The following is a 23,862-nucleotide window of genomic DNA, read 5'->3' on the forward strand; positions in this document are numbered from 1 at the left end:
GATGTGTAGATGTGTAGATGTGTATGTGTAGATGTGTAGATGTGTGTGTGTAGATGTGTATGTGTAGATGTGTAGATGTGTATGTGTAGATGTGTAGATGTGTAGATGTGTAGATGTGTATGTGCAGATGTGTATGTGTAGATGTGTAGATGTGTATGTGTAGATGTGTAGATGTGTAGATGTGTAGATGTGTGTGTGTAGATGTGTATGTGTAGATGTGTAGATGTGTATGTGTAGATGTGTAGATGTGTATGTGTAGATGTGTATGTGTAGATGTGTAGATGTGTAGATGTGTATGTGTAGATGTGTAGATGTGTATGTGTAGATGTGTATGTGTAGATGTGTAGATGTGTAGATGTGTATGTGTAGATGTGTATGTGTAGATGTGTATGTGTAGATGTGTAGATGTGTATGTGTAGATGTGTAGATGTGTAGATGTGTATGTGTAGATGTGTAGATGTGTATGTGTAGATGTGTATGTGTAGATGTGTAGATGTGTAGATGTGTATGTGTAGATGTGTATGTGTAGATGTGTAGATTGTGTGTGTAGAGTGTATGTGTAGATGTGTAGATGTGTATGTGTAGATGTGTGTAGATGTGTAGATGTGTATGTGTAGATGTGTAGATGTGTATGTGTAGATGTGTAGATGTGTAGATGTGTATGTGTAGATGTGTATGTGCAGATGTGTAGATGTGTAGATGTGTGTGTGTAGATGTGTAGATGTGTATGTGTAGATGTGTAGATGTGTATGTGTAGATGTGTATGTGTAGATGTGTAGATGTGTATGTGTAGATGTGTAGATGTGTATGTGTAGATGTGTATGTGTAGATGTGTAGATGTGTAGATGTGTAGATGTGTATGTGTAGATGTGTAGATGTGTAGATGTGTAGATGTGTATGTGTAGATGTGTAGATGTGTAGATGTGTATGTGCAGATGTGTCGATGTGCAGATGTGTAGATGTGTATGTGTAGATGTGTATGTGTAGATGTGTAGATGTGTGTGTGTAGATGTGTATGTGTAGATGTGTAGATGTGTAGATGTGTATGTGTAGATGTGTAGATGTGTATGTGTAGATGTGTAGATGTGTATGTGTAGATGTGTATGTGCAGATGTGTAGATGTGTAGATGTGTGTGTGTAGATGTGTAGATGTGTATGTGTAGATGTGTAGATGTGTATGTGTAGATGTGTAGATGTGTAGATGTGTATGTGTAGATGTGTATGTGTAGATGTGTAGATGTGTATGTGTAGATGTGTAGATGTGTAGATGTGTATGTGTAGATGTGTATGTGTAGATGTGTAGATGTGTAGTGTGTAGATGTGTATGTGTAGATGTGTAGAGTGTAGATTGTAGATGTGTATGTGTACATGTGTAGATGTGTAGTGTGTAGATGTGTATGTGTGTGTAGATGTGTAGATGTGTATGTGTAGATGTGTAGATGTGTATGTGTAGATGTGTATGTGTAGATGTGTAGATGTTTATGTGTAGATGTGTAGATGTGTATGTGCAGATGTGTATGTGTAGATGTGTAGATGTGTATGTGTAGATGTGTAGATTTGATGTGTAGATGTGTATGTGTAGATGTGTAGATGTGTATGTGTAGATGTGTAGATGTGTATGTGTAGATGTGTATGTGTAGATGTGTAGATGTGTATGTGTAGATGTGTAGATGTGTATGTGCAGATGTGTATGTGTAGATGTGTAGATGTGTATGTGCAGATGTGTAGATGTGTATGTGCAGATGTGTATGTGTAGATGTGTAGATGTGTATGTGTGGATGTGTAGATGTGTATGTGTAGATGTGTAGATGTGTAGATGTGTAGATGTGTAGATGTGTATGTGTAGATGTGTAGATGTGTAGATGTGTAGATGTGTAGATGTGTATGTGTAGATGTGTAGATGTGTATGTGTAGATGTGTAGATGTGTAGATGTGTAGATGTGTAGATGTGTATGTGTAGATGTGTAGATGTGTAGATGTGTATGTGTAGATGTGTATGTGTAGATGTGTATGTGTAGATGTGTATGTGTAGATGTGTAGATGTGTATGTGTAGATGTGCAGATGTGTAGATGTGTAGATGTGTAGATGTGTAGATGTGTATGTGTAGATGTGTAGATGTGTAGATGTGTAGATGTGTATGTGTAGATGTGTAGATGTGTATGTGTAGATGTGTAGATGTGTAGATGTGTGTGTGTAGATGTGTAGATGTGTATGTGTAGATGTGTAGATGTGTAGATGTGTATGTGTAGATGTGTAGATGTGTAGATGTGTAGATGTGTATGTGTAGATGTGTATGTGTAGATGTGTATGTGTAGATGTGTAGATGTGTATGTGTAGATGTGTAGATGTGTATGTGTAGATGTGTAGATGTGTAGATGTGTATGTATGAGTGTAGTGTGTAGATGTGTATGTGTAGATGTGTATGTGTAGAGTGTAGATGTGTATGTGTAGATGTGTATGTGTAGATGTGTAGATGTGCAGATGTGTAGAGTGTATGTGTAGATGTTAGATGTGTAGATGTGTAGATGTGATGTGTGTGGGATTGTTAGATGTGTATGTGTAGATGTGTAGATGTGTATGTGTAGATGTATGTGTAGATGTGTAGATGTGTATGTGTAGATGTGTAGATGTGTAGATGTGTAGATGTGTATGTGTAGATGTGTAGTGTGTATGTGTAGAGTGTAGATGTGTATGTGCGATGTGTAGTAGATGTGTAGATGTGTAGATGTGTAGATGTGTATGTGTAGATGTGTAGATGTGTAGATGTGTATGTTAGATGTGTAGATGTGTAGATGTGTATGTGTAGATATGTAGATGTGTAGATGTGTATGTGTAGATGTGTAGATGTGTAGATGTGTGTAGATGTGTATGTGCAGATGGTGATGTGTGTAGATGTGTATGTGTAGATGTGTAGTGTATGTGTATGTGTATGTATGTTAGATGTGTAGATGTGTATGTGTAGATGTGTATGTGTAGATGTGTAGATGTGTAGATGTGTAGATGTGTATGTGCAGATGTGTAGATGTGTATGTGTAGATGTGTAGATGTGTATGTGTAGATGTGTATGTGTAGAAGTGTAGATGTGTATGTGCAGATGTGTATGTGTAGATGTGTAGATGTGTATGTGTAGATGTGTATGTGTAGATGTGTAGATGTGTATGTGTAGATGTGTATGTGTAGATGTGTAGATGTGTATGTGTAGATGTGTATGTGTAGAAGTGTAGATGTGTATGTGCAGATGTGTATGTGTAGATGTGTAGATGTGTATGTGTAGATGTGTAGATGTGTATGTGCAGATGTGTATGTGTAGATGTGTAGATGTGTATGTGTAGATGTGTAGATGTGTATGTGCAGATGTGTATGTGTAGATGTGTAGATGTGTATGTGTAGATGTGTAGATGTGTATGTGTAGATGTGTAGATGTGTAGATGTGTAGATGTGTAGATGTGTATGTGTAGATGTGTAGATGTGTAGATGTGTAGATGTGTGTGTGTAGATGTGTATGTGTAGATGTGTAGATGTGTATGTGTAGATGTGTAGATGTGTAGATGTGTAGATGTGTAGATGTGTATGTGTAGATGTGTAGATGTGTAGATGTGTAGATGTGTATGTGTAGATGTGTATGTGTAGATGTGTAGACGTGTATGTGTAGATGTGCAGATGTGTAGATGTGTAGATGTGTAGATGTGAGATGTGTATGTGTAGATGTGTAGATGTGTGTGTAGATGTGTAGATGTGTAGATGTGTATGTGTAGATGTGTAGATGTGTATGTGTAGATGTGTAGATGTGTAGATGTGTGTGTGTAGATGTGTAGATGTGTATGTGTAGATGTGTAGATGTGTAGATGTGTAGATGTGTATGTGTAGATGTGTAGATGTGTAGATGTGTATGTGTAGATGTGTAGATGTGTAGATGTGTATGTGCAGATGTGTCGATGTGCAGATGTGTAGATGTGTATGTGTAGATGTGTATGTGTAGATGTGTAGATGTGTGTGTGTAGATGTGTATGTGTAGATGTGTAGATGTGTATGTGTAGATGTGTAGATGTGTAGATGTGTATGTGTAGATGTGTAGATGTGTAGATGTGTAGATGTGTATGTGTAGATGTGTAGATGTGTATGTGCAGAGTGTCGTGCGAGATGTGTAGATGTGTATGTGTAGATGTATGTGTAGATGTGTAGATGTGTGTGTGTGTAGATGTGTAGTGTGTGTAGGTGTATGTGTAGATGTGTAGATGTGTAGATGTGTATGTGTAGATGTGTAGATGTGTATGTGTAGATGTGTAGATGTGTAGATGTGTATGTGTAGATGTGTATGTGTAGATGTGTAGATGTGTATGTGTAGATGTGTAGATGTGTATGATGTGTATGTGTGATGTGATGGTAGATGTGTAGATGTGTAGATGTGTAGATGTGTATGTGAGATGTGTAGATGTGTAGATGTGTAGATGGTATGTGTAGATGTGTAGAGTGTAGATGTGTAGATGTGATGTGTAGATGTGTAGTGTATGTGTAGATGTGTAGTATGTGTAGATGTGTATGGTGTGTGTATGTGTAGATGTGTAGATGTGTAGATGTGTATGTGTAGATGTGTATGTGTAGATGTGTATGTGTAGATGTGTAGATGTGTATGTGTAGATGTGTAGATGGTATGTGTAGTGTATGTGTAGATGTGTGTGTAGATGTGGTGTGTATGTGTAGATGTGTAGATGTGTAGATGTGTATGTGTAGATGTGTATGTGTAGAGTGTATGTGTAGATGTGTAGATGTGTATGTGTAGATGTGTAGATGTAGAGTGTATGTGTAGATGTGTAGTATGATGTGTATGTGTAGATGTGTAGATGTGTAGATGTGTATGTGTAGATGTGTAGATGTGTATGTGTAGATGTGTATGTGTAGATGTGATGTGTAGATGTGTATGTGTAGATGTGTAGATGTGTATGTGTAGATGTGTAGATGTGTAGATGTGTATGTGTAGATGTGTATGTGTAGATGTGTATGTGTAGATGTGTAGATGTGTAGATGTGTATGTGTAGATGTGTAGATGTGTATGTGTAGATGTGTATGTGTAGATGTGTAGATGTGCAGATGTGTAGATGTGTATGTGTAGATGTGTAGATGTGTAGATGTGTAGATGTGTATGTGTAGATGTGTATGTGTAGATGTGTAGATGTGTATGTGTAGATGTGTAGATGTGTAGATGTGTAGATGTGTATGTGTAGATGTGTAGATGTGTGTATGTGTAGATGTGTAGATGTGTATGTGCAGATGTGTAGATGTGTAGATGTGTAGATGTGTAGATGTGTATGTGTAGATGTGTAGATGTGTAGATGTGTATGTGTAGATGTGTAGATGTGTAGATGTGTATGTGTAGATGTGTAGATGTGTAGATGTGTATGTGTAGATGTGTAGATGTGTAGATGTGTAGATGTGTATGTGCAGATGTGTAGATGTGTAGATGTGTATGTGTAGATGTGTAGATGTGTATGTGTAGATGTGTATGTGTAGATGTGTAGATGTGTATGTGTAGATGTGTATGTGTAGATGTGTAGATGTGTATGTTTAGATGTGCAGATGTGTAGATGTGTAGATGTGTAGATGTGTAGATGTGTATGTGTAGATGTGTAGATGTGTATGTGTAGATGTGTAGATGTGTAGATGTGTATGTGTAGATGTGTATGTGTAGATGTGTAGATGTGTATGTGTAGATGTGTAGATGTGTATGTGTAGATGTGTAGATGTGTAGATGTGTAGATGTGTATGTGTAGATGTGTAGGTGTGTAGATGTGTATGTGTAGATGTGTATGTGTAGATGTGTAGATGTGTAGATGTGTAGATGTGTAGATGTGTAGATGTGTATGTGTAGATGTGTAGATGTGTGTATGTGTAGATGTGTATGTGTAGATGTGTAGATGTGTATGTGTAGATGTGTAGATGTGTAGATGTGTAGATGTGTGTATGTGTAGATGTGTATGTGCAGATGTGTAGATGTGCAGATGTGTAGATGTGTAGATGTGTAGATGTGTAGATGTGTATGTGCAGATGTGCAGATGTGTAGATGTGTAGATGTGTAGATGTGTAGATGTGTATGTGCAGATGTGCAGATGTGCAGATGTGTAGATGTGCAGATGTGCAGATGTGCAGATGTGCAGATGTGCAGATGTGCAGATGTGTAGATGTGCAGATGTGCAGATGTGTAGATGTGTAGATGTGCAGATGTGCAGATGTGCAGATGTGTAGATGTGCAGATGTGTAGATGTGTAGATGTGTAGATGTGTATGTGTAGATGTGTAGATGTGTATGTGTAGATGTGTAGATGTGTATGTGTAGATGTGTAGATATGTAGATGTGCATTTATCTCTAGTTGTAAGAACATACAAAACACCGTGAAGGGATAATATCTTCATGCTAACATTGGTTTCACAGGAAGCTGGGCTTGGAAGAAGCGGTATTATATTTTATACAACCTGTAACTCTGAATTGTTAACCACAAGATTATGTTTTTCTCATAATGTAAACAAAATCAATAATGCATTAAAGTTTGGCTTTTAAATATATATAAGCAAAAGGAAATGGGCGATGCAGTGTTTGAGCATTGACTATGACAAGGCTTAACCTCGTATCTGGCACATAGTAAGTGCTCAGCAAACAGTGCTTTTTCTTTTTCTTTTCTTTTTCTGTCGCCCAGGCTGGAATGCAGTGGCACAATCTTGGCTCAGTGCAACCTCCGCCCGCAGGGTTCTAGCAATTCTCCTACCTCAGCTTCCTGGGTAGCTGAGATTACAGATGCCCACCACCACGCCTGGCTAATTTTTTTGTATATCTAGTAGAGACGGTTTCGCCATGTTGTCCAGGCTGGTCTTGAACTCCTGACCTCAGGTGATCCACCTGCCACGGCCTCCCAAAGTGCTGGGATTACAGGCATGAGCCACCGCGCCCGGCCACAATGCTTTTTCTTGTTACCTCAGCCAATTCTAACAGCCGCCCTCTAGGAAGATCCCGCTGTTCCCCCTGTTTTACAGATGAGCTTACTGAGGCACAGAGAGAACACACAGATGCAGGGATGGGGAGCCGGTAAAGCTCTTCAAGCCCTCGCCACTCCCCTCCACAGTCCCTCCAGAGAAAGGAACTGAGGCAAGTAGAAGTAACTTGCTCCGAGTCACCAGCAAGGAAGCAGCAGCACAGGAATTCAAATCCAGGCCTCTGCTGCAAGTCTCTGAGCCCAGCACACACAGCACTTCCCAACCTTCTCAGGACACTTGTCAGGCATGCAGTTTTCCAGGCTGTCCCCTGGAGATCTGGATTCCTACGACCTGGATGGGGCTGAGGGACCTATGTTAGGAACAAGGGCCTGAGAGGATTCTGCTCATCAGGGAAGTTAGGGGCACATGGCCCAGGGAATGGCGCCGCCCAGTGGTTCCTACACACAGAATCAGCCAGGACACTCTACCAACACTGAGTCCACTCTGCAGCCACAAAAACAGATGAGGTAGATTTTTACAAATCGATGTGAAAATACTGTACACAGGGAGTTGAGTGAAAGCTGTAAGTGGTAGAACAATTCTTCTAGAGCCAAGATTGCACCACTGCACTCCAGCCTGGGTGACAGAGTGAGACCCTGGTTCAGGAAAAAAAAAAAAAAAAAAAAAAAAGCGTGGTGGCTCACTCCCATAATCTCAGCACTTTGGGGGGCCAAGGCAGGAGGATTGCTTGAGCCCAGGAATTCAAGACCAGTATAGGTAACATAGCAAGACCTCCATCTCAAAAAAATTGTTTTTAAGACATAAATAAATAAATAAATAAATAAATAAAAACGGGATTGTTGATCCATATAACAACCTGGATGAATCTCCCAACACTAAGTTGAGTGAAATAAACCAGACATAAAAGGGCATATACTGTGTGATTCCATTTCTAGGAAGTTGAAGAACAGGCAAAACTAATTGGAGGTAAAAGAAACCAGTATAGTGGCTACCTCGGGGGGTGAATACTGGCTGGGAAAGAGCATAAAAAGTTTAGCTCTACCTCTCAGTGCATTTATTTATTTATTTATCTATCTATCTATCTATTTATTTATTTATTTGAGACAGAGTCTGGCTCTGTCATCTAGGTTGGAGTGCAGTGGCATGATTGCAGCTCTGCAGCTCACTGCAACCTCCAGCTCCTAGGTTCAAGCTATTCTCCTGCCTCAGCCTCCCGAGTAGCTGGGATTGCAGGTGTCTGCCACCATGCCTGGCTAATTTTTGTATTTTTAGTAGAGATGGGGTTTCACTATGTTGACCAGGCTGATCTCGAACTCCTGGCCCCAAGTGATCTGCCCACCTCGGCCTCCCAAAGTGCTGGGATTATAGGCGTGAGCCACCACACCTGACCTCTCAGTGCATTTAGACGTGTGTGCTTTCCTGTATATAAATTATACCTCAGTAAAAAACATGAAGCTAAAAGCCTCGAAAATAAAAAACAATAACAATAACACACAACTGTGTGTGTGTTTAGAGAAAGTGCTCCCAGGATGTACTCCAAGCTAGTGATGGTGATTGCCTCTGTAGAGGGAAGTGGTGCGCTGAGGCTGGGGAGAAAGTGGAGTGCTCTTTTATTCTTCCCTCTAAATTATTCTATATGGCTTGAAGTTTTTGTAATCAGCACAAACTACTTGTAAAAACGTTTAAAGCAACTCAAACCTTAAAACAAAAAAAAGAACACACACACACACACACACACACAGAGATTCTCAGGCCCCACTCCAAATGTGCTGAATCAGAATTTCCAGCAGGAACCCAAGCTCTCCTCCAAGCCCTGGCTCCCCACCATTGTGCTCTTGCATACCCCCAGGGATGGGTTCTTACTGCCTCCCAGGGCATTGGATGTCCTTCCGCCTGTGTTGCCTCTGGTCCTCCACCTTGAGTTGGGCTCCCCCTCTGGGTCTTTCCATCCTCCCCATCACCCACTGGGGCCCCCATGGTGCTCACCTACTGACAGGGAGCCGCGGGCCAGTTTGGGGAGCAGCCGGTCGAGCTGGCGGAAGGTGTGGAAGACATCAGCTGAATGGACGCGGTCCTGGGCCTGGCTTTGATGGGTGCGTGGCAGCGCCTCGATTCCGTAAAGAGTCAGGTAGCCGGCTCTGAGGGCAGCAGACAGAGGGTCAGGGGTCCTCCTGGGACACTCACACATAGCCACAGCTACTCACAGAAGCTTCGTTCATACACCCAATGAGCACCTACTAATCCTATTGTGCACCAGAGACCATTCTGGGCACTGAACAGTTGGCAGTGAAAAAAACAAAAATCCTTGTCCTCAAGGAGCTGACCTCTCAGCACACGGAGACAGACAACAGACCAGAGGATGAGTAAAATGAGTCATGTGCCAACTGGTGCCCCACGGCACCTGTCAGACACAAAGCTGGGTAGCAGGATGCAAGGGCGGGGACTGTGGTGTCAGGTGCCAGGTGAGGGAGGGGCTGGCATTAAGCTGACAGCTGAAGACTGAGAAGGAGCCAGCCGTGGGCAGAGCAGAGGGAGGGGTTGGAAGCAGAGCAAGCACCAGGTGCGATGTCCTGGGGCAGGAGGGGGCCCGGTGCTGGGGAGCAGCAAGGAGGCTGATGAGGCTGCAGCAGAGAGCTTGAGAGGATGGGGCTGAAGTGGGGGCACAGAAAAGGGGAGGAGATGCCTGCTCCCGGGGAGGGATTCAGGGAAGACTTCCTAGAGGAGGGAAGATCTGAGCTGAGATCTGCAGGATGATCGGGGGAAGCAGAAGAGGAACGTGTTCAGGCAACAGGCACAGCCTGTGCAAAGGCCCAGAGCTGAGGGTGCAACCGTGCCTGGTGGGAGAGGTGCCAGGTGTGGCTGGTCCAGGCACTGGAGCTGGGGTGTGAGGCAGAGGGTGGGAGGGCCTGGGGCTGTCAGAGCTGGTCACGCAGGGCAGGGCATTTGCAACAGTGAGAAGGTTCTGCTTGACCTGAGGGGCTCTGGGAGGCCTGAGAAGGAGGTCAGGGCCTGGTCAGGTGTGAAAAAGAGTAAGACATGGGAGCTAGCATGTACTCTCACTGAGGCACACTTTTGCGCATGCACACACAGGACGGCAGTCAGAGGACACGCCTTCACCTCCAGCCCCCTTTGGCTGCCCCAGGAGTCCAGCCCCAGCCCAGCCTGCTGACCTCAGTCCTGGGAGGGAAACTACAGGTTTTCATTTTGTCCTCAAGGTGAGTAGGGCTGCGGCCTCAGCAGAGAGTTGCAACAGAGAGACGCAACCAAAGCCCCAAGGCCTTACCCTCTCACCCTCCCCTTGAGCTCCTGGGTCCCTGTGCAGACAAAGACCAGGGACCAGGATCTCTCAGGAGAGGGGTTTTCCCCAGACGAAGAGAGAATAGAAGCAGGAATGAGGGTGGGTGGGGGCTGAGAGAGGCCTGCGTGGTCCGGGCTCTGTCCTTCACCTGCACAGTGGTGGCAGAAGTTGTAAAGGTGCAGCCCACACCCTGGATTCAGTCCGCAAATGTGTTTTATCAAGGGAGCTCCTAAAAACAAACTAAACCTTCCTTCAGACATTTGGGGAAACTCACATAAAATCCGGACTTCTCACTCGTCTCATTTTGAAAAAGGAACCTGGCTGACCTGCGGTCCCACCTGGAAACCTGGCAGGAGCAGAGTTGCAGCTGCCCCTTTTAGACAGACACGGGCTCGCCAGGCCGCCGCGATACTCCCAAGGCCTTGTGGTCTTGGTGACACTGCAGTTGACACTGGTCGTCATTTACCATCACACTTGCACTGTTGTTTTTTCCTAACTCAGAGAACCATTTCCCTGTACATGTATTTCTACCAAAACAGGGAACGAAAAATAAACGAAAAAAGTAAACTGGCCGGGAGGGGTGGCTCACAATGGTAATCCTAGCACTTTGGGAGGCCGAGGCTGGTATACCACCTGAGGTCAGGAGTTCGAGACCAGCTTGGCCAACATGGTGAAACCCTCTCTCTACTAAAAATACAAAAAATTAGCTGGATGTGGTGGCGGGTGCCTGTAGTCCCAGCTACTCAGGAGGCTGAGGTGGGAAAATAGCTTGAATCTGGGAGGCAGAGGTTGCAGTGAGCAGAGATCGCGCCATTATTGCACTCCAGCCTGGGCAAAGAGCGAAATTCCGTCTTAAAAATAAATAAAATAAAATAAAGGAAAAGAAAAGAAAAGAAAAAGAAAAAGTAAACCCAGAGGACCACAAGGTTTTGCTCTGTGGAAGTGAAGCCGGCAGTTTCATATCAAAACAGCACGGCTGAAGACAGGATAATCCCATATGTAAATACACCCAAGACCCACAGGCGGCGCTAGAATCATAAAGAAAAATAAAGCTGAACCGAGCGGGGTCACGGGAGAGAGCCATCACGAAAATGGGACTCAAGAAAGACCTCTCTGAGCAGGTGGCGCTCGCGATGAGGCTTGAATGAAGTGGGGTGGGAGCCGCGCAGACATGTGGGGAACAGCATTCCCAGGCAAGGGAACAGAAACAGCAAAGGCCACAAAGAGAGAGCGTGCCCGACCTGCTCAACGGGCAGCAGAGAGGTAGGTGGGAGGAGGGGAGGCCAGGGCTACAAGGTGAAGGCAGAGGAGAACTTTGGGTGTGACTCAGTGAGGCCAGGGCCAACACAGGCCAGGCTGGTGGGTATAAGAGATGGCACCTCACAGTTCGGGCTGCCTGAACCTGCACCCCCTTCACCTCTGTGTCCCTGCCATCCAACTCACCCATTCCCTTTCTATTTCAGGGGCTGTCGATAGCAGTGGAAAGGCCTACAGCTGCCAAACCAGAAGGCAGGAGCTCCAGCCTAGGCCTCAGGCCCTAAAGACACAGTTACGGATTTACAGGTATGAATTTACATCTGATTCTCCCTGAGTTGATTCCCCCGTGCCTGCCTCCATGGAGCCTAGCCAGACCCAGCTGCCCCCCAGCCTGCCTCTCTGACTTCTTTGTCTGCGCAGGGACCGGGAGCCAGGAGGCCTGGGAGGATCCCTACTGTGAACTTGCTGGGTAGTTTCAGCCGCCCTCTCTGGACCTCAGTCCCCATCATACAATGACAGGGTGGACCAGACCAGCATCACCCACACCAATTACAGCCCGTGACACTGTTTATACCACCCCAGGGTGAAACAAAAAGAATGGGAACGGTTAGTGTGCAGAGGGCTGTGGCTGAGGGTGCAGCTCTGGGGCCAGCCCTGTCCTGACCCCAACACAGGCCTCTGGGCAAATGACTCAGGCTCTCCAGGTCTGTTTTCTCATCTGTCAAATGGAGTATGTAAAGTCCTAGCCTCCTAGAGCAATTGTGAGCATTAAATGAGCTGAGACACACTGAGTCTACACATACGCACACACACGTCATAAATGTACCCACATGCCTGTATGTGTCAACGAATGGCTGCCCTTTATCCTAGAACTATGTTGCTCTAATTTCTTGGAGTGGTTGAAAGGTCCTTTTTAAAATTTAATTTAAATTAAATCAAATTCTGGTTGGTTAAGGGCACCACTAAAATCAGGGAGCTGTCCTTAACACCACTCTATGCCTCCCGCCCACGCCCATGCTCCCCCATCTCCACTGCTGCCCCAGTCAAATCTTCCAGCAGAGCCAGTGAACTCTACCTCCAAAAGCTACCCAAATTCTCACCACCTCCCTGGGCCACCATCATTCTCTCACTTCGGTGACACCTGGCAGCCTTCTACTGGGTCCTCCTGCCTCCCTCTCCACCCCTCCCTACCCCTACAGTCCATCCTCTATCCAGCAGCCAGAGGGGCCTTTCAAACTAAGTCTGATCATGTCCTGACCCTGTGCAAACCCCTCATGTCACCTGATCTTACTCAGCCTAATTTCCAAAGCCTTCCTTGGCCTTCCAACTGCCTGAGGCCTGTTTCTGCCCATTTCTCTGACCTCCTCTCCGCCTTCCCTCCTTGGCTGTTTAAGCTGTAGCCACACTGGACCTCTCGCTGAGCTTCCTCCCACCTCTGGGCCTTTGCACCTGCCGCTTCCCCTGCCTAGAGTCTTGGCGTGGTGGGCACTTTGCAGTTAGGTCTTGGCTCAGAAGCCAGACCCCCAGAGCGTGACCTTGCCTTGTCAGTCGGCCTAAGAAAGCCCCCCAGATGCTGTCACCCCACCTATGGATCTCTGTCATTGTGTTTATCACTCTCTGACCTAACTCAATTCAGCCTCCCCACTGGAGTGTCAGCCGAGTGAATTTGGGGACTTCATCTGTCCTGTTCCCTGCTGTATCCCCAGAGCCTGGAATAGTGCCTGGCACTGCTGAAAGAAGGAACGTTCGGTCATGTAGTTTTTAACATACATTTACAAGACCGGATAAAAGGTTAAGGTCCCAAGTTGATCTCCCAAACACTTTGTTTTCTGTTCTGTGAAATCCCGAAGTCTGGAAGCCACGGGACAAGATGGCCTCTGAAGTCTTGCTCTGCGACTTCCTCTCTGATGACCTGTAAGGTCCCATTTCCAGCCAGGGTTTCCTTTTACAGTTCATGAGCTAGGTCGGATGAACACCCGGGGCCCTGGCGCGTGGCGTCTTTCCTACAGTCCTCGCTTTGGGCGTCTCAAATTTCTTCCCCCCACCGACAGAGTCCTCTTGGTTCCCTTGACCACTGCTCATGGCTGACACAGGTCAAAGTGCCGGGCCCTAGCAGGAGGGTGGGGGCTGCACAGCCTCACCTGAGCAGGGAGCTGTAGGAGAAGTCAAGGAGACCCATCTCATGCCAGCCACTGCCCGCTTCCGTAGCGTCGCCCAACAGCACTGTGTGCAGGTTCGTATACATGGCTTCTGTGAGCGCCTGGAGCTCTCTGTGGAGAAGAGTCCTGAGGCAGAAAATAAAAGCATGAACATTCGGCTTCCAAAGGGAAATACACACCTACAGATACCTCCCTCCCCAAACCTCAGGGTCCCAGAGCTCAAGTTCCCCATTGGCAAAGAGGTCCTGTGGAAGAGTAGCTTAAATAAGAGAGTATTATTATGAATGTCATCGTCAACAATAGTCACCATCTGTTGTACTAAGCATAATGATCTCATTTCATCTTCTGACAAACCTGGGAATAAGAGTTACTATTATGACTCCATTTTACAGATGGAGAAACTCAGAAACAGAGAGGAAAGTGACTTGCCCAAGGTCACACAGCCAGTAGGTGATATAAGGGGGACTGAAATCCCTGGTCTGCCCAACTCCAGAGTCTGAATTCTTAACCAGGAGAGTCTGTCCCTCCCCAAGGCACACAGCTTGGATAAGGGACCCATAGCGTTCTGGAAGAGAAGGAATTGAAAAGCAACTCATCTCTCCCTGAAATCTAAAGACAGGAAGATCTGTTGGAATAGTTGTGGTGTTCCCTGACTCAGGCCTGTCAATAAGATGTGACCCTGGCCAGGCATGGTGGCTCCCACCTGTAATCCCAGCACTCTGGGAGGCCGAGATGGGAGGATCACTTGAGTCCAGGAGTTCAAGACCAACCTGGGCAACATAGTGAGACCCCCATCTCAACAAAAAATAAAATATTAGCCAGGGGTGGTGGCTTGCACCTGTAATCCCAGCTACTTGAGAGGCTGAGATGGGAGGATCGCCTGAGTCTAAGAGCTCAAGACCAGCCTGGGCAACATAGTGAGACCCTGCCTCTGCAAAAATAGAATAAATACATAAATAATAATTAGCCAGATGTGGTAGCAGGCGCCTGTAGTCCCAGCTACTCAGGAGGCTGAAGGGGGGAGGATTGTTTGAGTCCAGGAGTTCAAAGCTGCAGTGAACTACGATCACACCATTACACTCTAGCCTGGGCAACATAGCAAGACTCTGTCTCTTAAAAACAGAAAAAGAAGGCTGGGTGCGGTGGCTCACACCTGTAATCCCAGCACTTTGGGAGGCTGAGGCGGGCAGATCGCCTGAGGTCCAGAGTTCGAGACCAGCCTGGCCAGCAAAGTGAAACCCCGTCTCTATTAAAAATATAAAAATTAGCCAGGCATAGTGGCATGCGCCTGTAATCCCAGCTACTCGGGAAGATGAGGCAGGATAATTGCTTGAACCTGGGAGGCAGAGGTTGCAGTGAGCCAAGATCGCACCATTGCACTCCAGCCTGGGCAACAAGAGGGAAACTCCATCTCAAAAACAAACAAAAAAAAAAATTAAAAAAAAAAAAAGAAAAGAAAGAAAAAGAAAAGACATGACACAAGGGAAAAGGGATGTGGGCTGGGGACCTGGTCTCATTGTATGGATCTGCACAGAGTGAGGAGACGTCTGGGACAGTGCACGGCAGAAGCTGGAAGCTCCCTTGTACTGAGACTCCATGACACGAAGTCTACATTGAGTCACGACTGAGGATGTGATTAGAGGCCAAGAAAAGGGGATCCTGCATCTAAGTCTAAGGCCCCTCTGCTCCTTGCATAGGATCTAGACCAAAAAGGATATCCCTATAGCAAGTGAACCAGGGTGTCCATGGGAAGTAGGATGGACACCTTTAGACTGAGTAAGCCAGGAGTGCCTGGGTAATCCATCAGGGCGGAGTCTGCACAGGGCATCCATGAACTCCTGGGTATGAAAAGGTTTGGGATGTTCAAGTTGGAACATAGTGGGGAAAACGACAGACAGGTCTCATGACTCATGTATGACAATGCATGTGAAGGGTTCTGCACGGTGCCTGGCACATCGTAAGTGCTCAATACATGGCATCTGGCCTTCAATGGACCCTGACCCAGTTGTTCTCCCCACCCCACTCCAAGCACTGGTCCTCAGCAGAGACAGGCCTTCAACATATGTGGCTGCTGTGCCCAGAAGACATCACGCCAGCTTGTAAGAAATCCAGAAAATTCCTGAGGCAAACACTGGAGGAAACTGGGATCCTCCCTGGGTAGCAGGGGCAGATTCAGTGAGCTGTGGATTCCTGTTGCTAGGGGGATCCCCAGGGTCCCCCTGGAATGTCAGGACCCAAGACACTCAGGCTCCAAGCAGCTGCCTCCAGGCCAAGGTTCAGAGCAGGCATCACATCTCATCAACATCCACCGCATCATGCTGGCCTTGCTTCGGCCTTAACTATCCTGCAAAACAGGTTCCTAGTTGCCCTTCCTAACCTCCACAGGGTATTCTTCCTGGAGACAGATCACTGAAGACTGTCATTGGACTGCGTGAACTCTGCAGGGGCGGACACAGGGTCTTATCTGCCTTAGTATCGTAGATGAAGGAGAATGGGCTGTGAAGTCAGCGGACCTGGGTTCAAATCCCAGTCCTGCCACTTACTAGCAGTAGACTTTGAGCAAGTCACTTCACTCCTCTGAGCCTCTGTGTCCTCATCAGTAAAATAAGGACAAAAATGCCCACCTCTTGAGGCTAATGCACAGATATGAAAGTGAGCTTATCAGACACCTGGCCTATAATAGCTGCCTTCAAATGGTGGTTGGCATCATTCTGCACACCTTGCATCCAGGGCAATGACCAGGGTACAATGGGTCCTCAGATGTCTGCTGAATGAATGCAGAGCAAACATGTTCATCTGTTCTCTTATTGATATGATTACTCCATACGTGGCCGGGCACGGTGACTCACGCCTGTAATCACAGCACTTTGGGAGGCTGAGGCGGGCAGACCACCTGCAGTCAGGAGTTCGAGACCAGCCTGGACAACATGATGAAACCCTGTCTCTACTAAAAATACAAAAATTAGCTGGGTGTGGCGGCGCGTGCCTATAATCCCAGCTTCCTGGGAGGCTGAGGCAGGAGAATCGCTTGAACCTGGGAGGCGGAAGTTGCAGTAAGCTGAGATCGCACCACTGCACTCCAGCCTGGGTGACAGCGAGAGATTCTGTCTCAAAAAAAATAAATAAATAAAATAAAAATAAATAAAATAAAAAGATTCCTCCATATGTTTCAGGAGCTGTACCACTTCCAGCTATGTGGCCTAAGACAAGTCACTTATCTGAGCTCCAGTGGCTGCATCTATGAAATGGGGCTGTAAGTTACTTAGTCTCCAGCATTGTTGTGAAGACTAATGAGATAATGCACGCTGCCTGGCACAGAGTACGGACTCAGAAATATTCATCATCCCACCTCTCTCCTTCATTTTACAGAGGAGGAAACAGAGGGTCAGAGAGGGAAACAGGTTTGTCCAAAGTCACAAAGCTAGGGAGTGATGGGGCTGGGATTTGAATTTAGGTGTGGCTGACCCAAATCCTCTTACTAAAATCAGGGCTGCTTCCAAAAAAAAAAAGAAAAAAAAAACAAAGATGAGAAACAAAGAGTTCTTCTTCCACGCATGGCTTTTGGGTTGTTTTTTGTTTTGTTTCTGTTTGTGTTCTCAAGATGAAATGTCTTTACTGGACACTTGCTTTGGAACCGAGCATGACTTGGGCCACATGGGTAGAAGTGAGTCGCCCACCCTGGCCCGCCCACAGGTGCCATCTCCAGCCACTCACGGTTTCATCCTGGCCTTTTCATCACTGGGGCTGTAATGTGGAAGCTGCACATCAAAAATCCTCTCCATGAGGAAGACAGCATAGGCATGGAAGTCGAGCCTGGTGCGAGACTCCCACACCACCGTGTCGTAGGAGTGTGGGTCCAGGAGGACGGTGACATACCTGCCCCCAACCAGTATCTGTGGGAAGTTGCCAGGGATAGAGTGAAGAGTGTCATTGTGAACAGCAGCCGCTCTCAGTGGTCAGGGCCTTACTATGTGCCAGGCACTGCCCCATTGAACAGTAACAGACTATGTTCTCTTATCTATGCCTCACTACCACCTACCACCCTGTGAGGTAGGGACCATCACTCACCCATTTATAGCTGAAAAAGTGAGGCTTAGAAAGGAGATGAAATGTGCCCAAGAGCTCATAGCTGAGAAATGGCAGGGCTAGGAATGGAATTTGGGAATATTGGGGCTTTTTAAAAACCAAAGACTGTGTTCTTTACCACCTCACTCTTAAGCACCTGCCATGACTATCTTGGTTATTGCCATATCTCCAGCAGCCAGGAGAGAAGGCGGCAGATGGATCCTGTGCACATCATGGATGGATGGATGGATGGATGGATGGATGGATGGATGGATGGATGGATGGATAAGTGGATGGATGAATGGATGGATGAATGAAAGAATGGATGCATGGATGGATGGATGGATGGATGGATGGATGGATGGATGGATGGATGGATGCTGTTGGGCAAATTCCAGTGGGTGGATTGTAGAAGAGTAAATGGGCAGATGGATGGATGGGTGAATGGATAAATGAGTGGAAGGATGGAAGGATGGAAGGAAGGAGGGAAGGAAGGAAGGAAGGAAGGAAGGAAGGAAGGAAGGAAGGAAGGAAGCTGCTGGGTAAATACCTGTGGACAGAATGTTACCTGGATAAATGGAAGGATAGATCAATGAGTCTATGTTGGATGGAAAGATGGATGAAAGGGCAGCTAGAGATTGGTTGGAAACCAAATGTACGAATAAATGTTGGGTACATGGATGAGAGAATGCTAGGTAGATACTGGGTAAAGTGAAGGATGAATGTTGATTGGATGGAAGTTGGAAGGATACATGGAAGGTGGATGGGTGGGTGGTGGTCATTTGAATAGATGTTGTAAGGATGGATGGATGAGATATAAATAGATGTATATCCAGTGGAGAGACATTGAATACTGAATATAGCTGAGTGTTGGGTGGATAGTGGCAGATGAATAGAAAGATGCATAGATAAATAGAAAAATGAAAATTGGTGGGAACTGACTAGTTATCCCTCGGTATCCATGGAGGACTGGTTCCAGGACCTCCTGCAGATACCAAAATCTATGGATGTCCTTGATGTAAAATGGCATAATATTTGCAAATAAGCTACATGCATCCTCCCATATACTTTAAGTCATCTCTAGATTACTTATAATATCTAACACAATGTAAATGCTGTATAAATAGTTGTTATACTATACTTTTAGGGAAGAATTACAAGAAAAAAATTCTATAAAAGTTTGGTACCAACACATTTTTCCCCAAATATTTTCAATTCATGGCTGGCTGAATCCAGTGATACAGAACCCACCCATGGATACAGAGGGCCAACTGTGTACGGATGAAAGTTGGATGGATGTTGGATCCATGAGTGGAAGAATGCTGGGTAGATCTGGGTAGAGAGATGAAGGTATAGAAGATGGCTAAATGAATTGACAGATGTCGGGTGAATCTTTGGAAAGACTGATGGGTGAGTATGGATAGACAGAGGTTGACGAATGAATGCTGGGTGGATATAAGGATGGAAGGATGCTTGGTAGACACCAGGTAGACAGGCAGAAGAATGGGATGGGAAGATGGATGTTGAACAGATGGAAATGGAATGGATGGATGGAAGTCAGCTGCAAGGATATACAAGTACTGGAGAGATATTGAGTAACTACATAACTCCACGCTGGGAAGAGCGAGAGGGAGACTGAAGGGATGATGTTAGGTCAGGGTTGGGTGTGCAGCTGGACAGGCAGCTGGATAGAGAGTTGGCTCGACCACTTGGATGGATGTTGGATGGGGGGTTGGCATAGGGACAGATGTTGAAGGAATCAGCAGAAACCAGATATGAGGCTCAGCTGCTCATCCCCATCCCTCCCCAGGCACAAGAGGCACTTACAGTAAATATGTCACCGTGCTTCTCCTTCATCCTTGTGAGGAAGCTGGCGGCATCTTTTCCAAAGTCCAAGGCATAGCCCAACCAGGGGATGCTCCCCAGGTCCAGCGGAGGCTCACCGGGTCGCCTACAGAAGCCATGGAACTTGTCACCATTTGATGAGGCAAGGAAGGGCATAAAGAGTGTAGGTTGTAGGGTCTGATTTTGAATGGAGCAGTCAGGGACGTAATTTGAATGGAGCAGTAGGGGACATAATTTGGCTCAGGTTTTTGCAGGATCTTTTTGGCTGTGGTACAGAGAATGGACTGTGGTGGGTGGGAGCAGAGGCTGGGGGTCAGCTCATGTCTGGTACATGGCGTGGGTTCCATTAGAGGTGGTCATCTCTCTGTGGGTGAGGGGCCTCCCAGCACCCAACAGTGTAAGGACACAGAGTAGTCTGTGTGAGCCAACCTGGACCAGGGTTTGGGTCACCCCACACTCCCTGTCTTGCCCACAGAGAAAGGATGTGACTGGAGGGCACAATTGGGTGGCAGAAGGCAGTGAAGGCACTGGCTTCATCACCACCCCGACCACCCCTCTTAGTTCAGAAGCTGAGGTTCTTCAGGTAGCAAAAGGCCAGGCTGTAGCCTGTGGAGATGTCCCCAGAGCACATGAGTAGGTCAGCACAGGGGGTGGGCTGGGTGCATATGTGATCATCAAGGTCAGGGTCATCTGTGAAAGCAGAGGAACTCCTCTGAGAACATAAGAACAATATTTCCAGCTCACCGAGGTAGGCGGAACTCTACGATGACCCAGAGTGACCCACACCCTTGTATAATCCCCTCCACTGATTAGGGGATAGATGGTACGGTTTACTTTAAGAAAAAATTATTCTCCTTAGTGGGCCTGACCTAACAGGTGGCAGGGGGCCGGGCTTAAAAGAGACAAAGCTCTTCCTGGCAAAAGAGATTGAAAGCATGAGAGGGACTCGACATACGGGAGAATCTCTCTACTGGTTTTGAAGATGGAAGAGGCAACGTGGCAAGGAATCCAGGTAGCATCTAGAGCTATGAGGGGACCTTGGCTGACAGCAGGCAAGGAGACGGGGACCTCAGGACCTCAGTCCTACAACTACAGGCAAATGCATTCAGCCAGATTCCTCCCGAAGACTGCCCAGTAGGAAGACAGCCCAACAAATACCTTGATTTCAGCCTTGTAAGTTGAAGTGCTGTGGGGCTATCTCGGCTCACTGCACCTCCGCCTTCTGGGTTCAAGTGATTCTCCTGCCTCAGCCTCCCATGTGCTGGGATTATAGGCATGCGCCACCACGCCCTGCTAATTTTTTTGGTATATTTAGTAGAGACGGGGTTTTGCCATGTTGGCCAGGCTGATCTTGAACTCCTGAGCTCAAGTGATCCACCCGCCTCAGCTTCCCAAAATGCTGGGATTACATAACCAAAGAGCCCTGTCACCCCGTGCTGGCCTTCTGATCCACCGAACTGAGAACTAGTAAGTGGGGATTGTTTGAGGCTGCTTCTTGTATGCACCTTGTTATGCAGCAATGAACAACGAACGCATGCAAACTTCCAGCGTGCTTGTACCGCACACTGCCCCCAGCCAAGCCTTGTCTCATCCTCACCTACCACCCTCCGCGGGAGGGGCTGTCAGCTCATGAGAACTGCAGTCAGAGTCATCAGATGAGCCTCACGGTGTTCCAGGGCTGCTGCTCACGGTGGGTCTTTTAGAGGTCCCTAGACCCAGGTTATGATCCCTGTCAGAGCCACTGGGATGCAGAGAGCTCCCAGATACACCTCTGCTAAATGAATGAATGAATGAATGAATGAATGAATGAATGAATGAATCATCACATCTCTTCTTCTCACTATGGATTCATTCACTCATTCACCAAACATTAACTATGAAGCAGGAACTGTCCTGGGTATCAAAGATATAGCAGGGAACAGGGCAGACAAGATCCCTGACCTCATGGGGCTTAGCTACTAATAAGGGAAGCAGACAAAACACTTAAAAAGCAAAATCACATAAGAGAGTGAGAATTGTGGAAGAAAATAAAAGAGATACAGTCCAACGGTGAAAAGAGGAGTAACCTAGTTTTAAAATGCACAAGGAATTTGAATAGGCAGTTCTCCAAAGAATATATACAAATGGCCAGTAAGGCCAGACATGGTGGCTCATGCCTGTAGTCACAACATTTTGGGAGGATTGCCGAGGCAGGAGGATTGCTTGACACCAGGAGTTCAAGACCAACATAGTGAGATCCTGTCTCTACCAAAAAAAAAAAAAAAATTTAATTAGCTGGATGTGGTGGCACACACTTGTAGTCCTAGCTACATGGAAGGCTGAGGTGAGAGGATTGCTTGAGCCCAGGACTTGGAGACTGCAGTGAGCTGTGATCACACCACTGCACTCTAGCCTGAGCAACAGAGCAAGACCCTGTCTCTTTAAAAAAAAAAAAAAAAAAAAAAAAAAAATGCTGGGGGCAGGGGTCTAGGCCAGGCATGGTGGCTCACGTCTGTAATCCTAGCACTTTGGGAGACTGAGGAGAGCGGATCACCTGAGGTCAGGAGTTCGAGACCAGCCTGGCCAACATGGTGAAACCCCATCTCTACTAAAAATACAAAAGTTAGCCGGGTGTGGTGGTGGGCACCTGTAATCTTAGCTACTCAGGAGGCTGAGGCAGGAGAATCGCTTGAGCCTGAGAGGTGGAGGGCCACTGCCCTCCAGCCTAGACAACAGAGCAAGACTTCGTCTTAAAAAAAGAAGAGTAGGGGGTGTCAATAAGCACATGCAAAGATGCTCAATACTATTAGTCATGGGAGAAATGCAAATCAAAACACAGTGAGGTATATGAAAGGAAAATAAAATCTCGGAACCCCAGTTCACTATGCCAAAAGGAACAAATTAAGCTAAAAGCTGAGTCGTGCAAGAAACTGTCTTTCCTTTTGTTCCTAAGCAGAGAGCTACAGATAAAAGGTTCATATCTCCACAGGCAGCTACTCACCTTATCTTACATAAAGTGCCCATTTACTGAGCACGAGATGAATGCATCATTGACTACTGCCTCACCTGCTCCCTTTCTCTTGTAACATGTGGATGACCACACCCTCCCTCTTTCCCCTCCAGCCCACTTTTCCCCCTTTAAATACTGAAACCCTCAAAGTCATCTTTGAAGAAAGGCATAGACCACAGACTGTTTCTGCGATTCTGTGGTTTTTCTTCTCCCTGGCATTGTCCTTAACCTTGGTAAAATAAACACCTAAATTGATTGAGACCCAGCTTAGATAATTTTTAGTTCACAAATTGGCAACCATGAAGGGACTCCATGGAGGTGGTCCTGGCCTTTGACAAATCTCCCGTTGGTGTTTAGTAACGGCTTGGTATCTGTCTTCATTGGTCAAACCAGTAGGACAATTTGTTGAGGGCTGGGAGCTCCCCTCTGCAGAGAATCCCGGATCTCTGAAAATTTGAGATCTATGAGAGCTAAAATTTGAGAGCTAAGTTTTATTTTGTTGTACAACTTCTTTTCTGGACTTTCACTTGCTTTCAACAAGGAAGGCAACTTTTCCTGCTTCCATGACAATGGAGAGCAGGTAACTCCTTTCTGGAGTTTCAACTCACTTCCAACAGGGAAGGCAAGTTTGAAGTTTTTTTCCTGCTTCGTAGATGCTAAAGTGCAGGCCAGGCACAGTGGCTGAAGCCTGTAATCCCAGCACTTTGGAAGGCCAAGGCAGGTGAATCACTTGAGGCCAGGAGTTCAAGACCAGCCCGGCCATCATGGCAAAACCTCGTTTCTACTAAAAATACAAAAATTAGCCAGGCGTGGTGGCGCATACCCGTAGTCCCAGCCACTCGGGAGGCTGAGGCAGGAGAATCACTTGAACCCAGGAGGAGGAGGAGGTTGCAGTGAGCCGAGATCGGTCGATTGCACTCCTGCCTGGGAAACAGAGGAAGACTCTGTCTCAAAAAAATAAAATAAAATAAAAATAAAATTTAACCTGAAAGACTGGTTCAGGCCATGGTGGGAAGTGGGGGTTTGACGTGACTCATTCTACCCTGCAGCATTCATATCAACGCAGATCTTAAGTCTGATAAGAAACCTTTACATCTATTCGCTTTGAAGCCTGCTACCTGGAGGCTTCGTCTGCATGAGAAAACTTTGGCCTTCACAACCTCTTACTATAACCCAGACATTTCTTTCTATTGATAATAACTCTTGCAACCAATTGCCAATCAGAAAGTTTTAAAATCCACCTATAACCTGGAAGCACCCCCCAC

General features: G+C 46.2%; 1 protein-coding gene across 1 annotated transcript in view; it reads right to left on the bottom strand.

Moving 5' to 3' along the window:
• PTGIS (prostaglandin I2 synthase) overlaps positions 1-23,862 on the bottom strand; it is a 75,320-nt gene that overhangs the window by 32,898 nt on the left and 18,560 nt on the right. The window contains exons 2-5 of the mRNA XM_010383851.2: positions 19,591-19,714; positions 17,413-17,591; positions 13,681-13,824; positions 8,971-9,122 (exon numbers count right to left, since the gene is read on the bottom strand). Of these exons, the coding sequence (XP_010382153.2) occupies positions 8,971-9,122; positions 13,681-13,824; positions 17,413-17,591; positions 19,591-19,714 (599 nt within the window). The remainder of the gene's footprint in view (positions 1-8,970; positions 9,123-13,680; positions 13,825-17,412; positions 17,592-19,590; positions 19,715-23,862) is intronic.

This window comes from Rhinopithecus roxellana, chromosome 13, assembly GCF_007565055.1.
Source record: "Rhinopithecus roxellana isolate Shanxi Qingling chromosome 13, ASM756505v1, whole genome shotgun sequence".
NCBI classification, from domain to species: Eukaryota; Metazoa; Chordata; class Mammalia; order Primates; family Cercopithecidae; genus Rhinopithecus; species Rhinopithecus roxellana.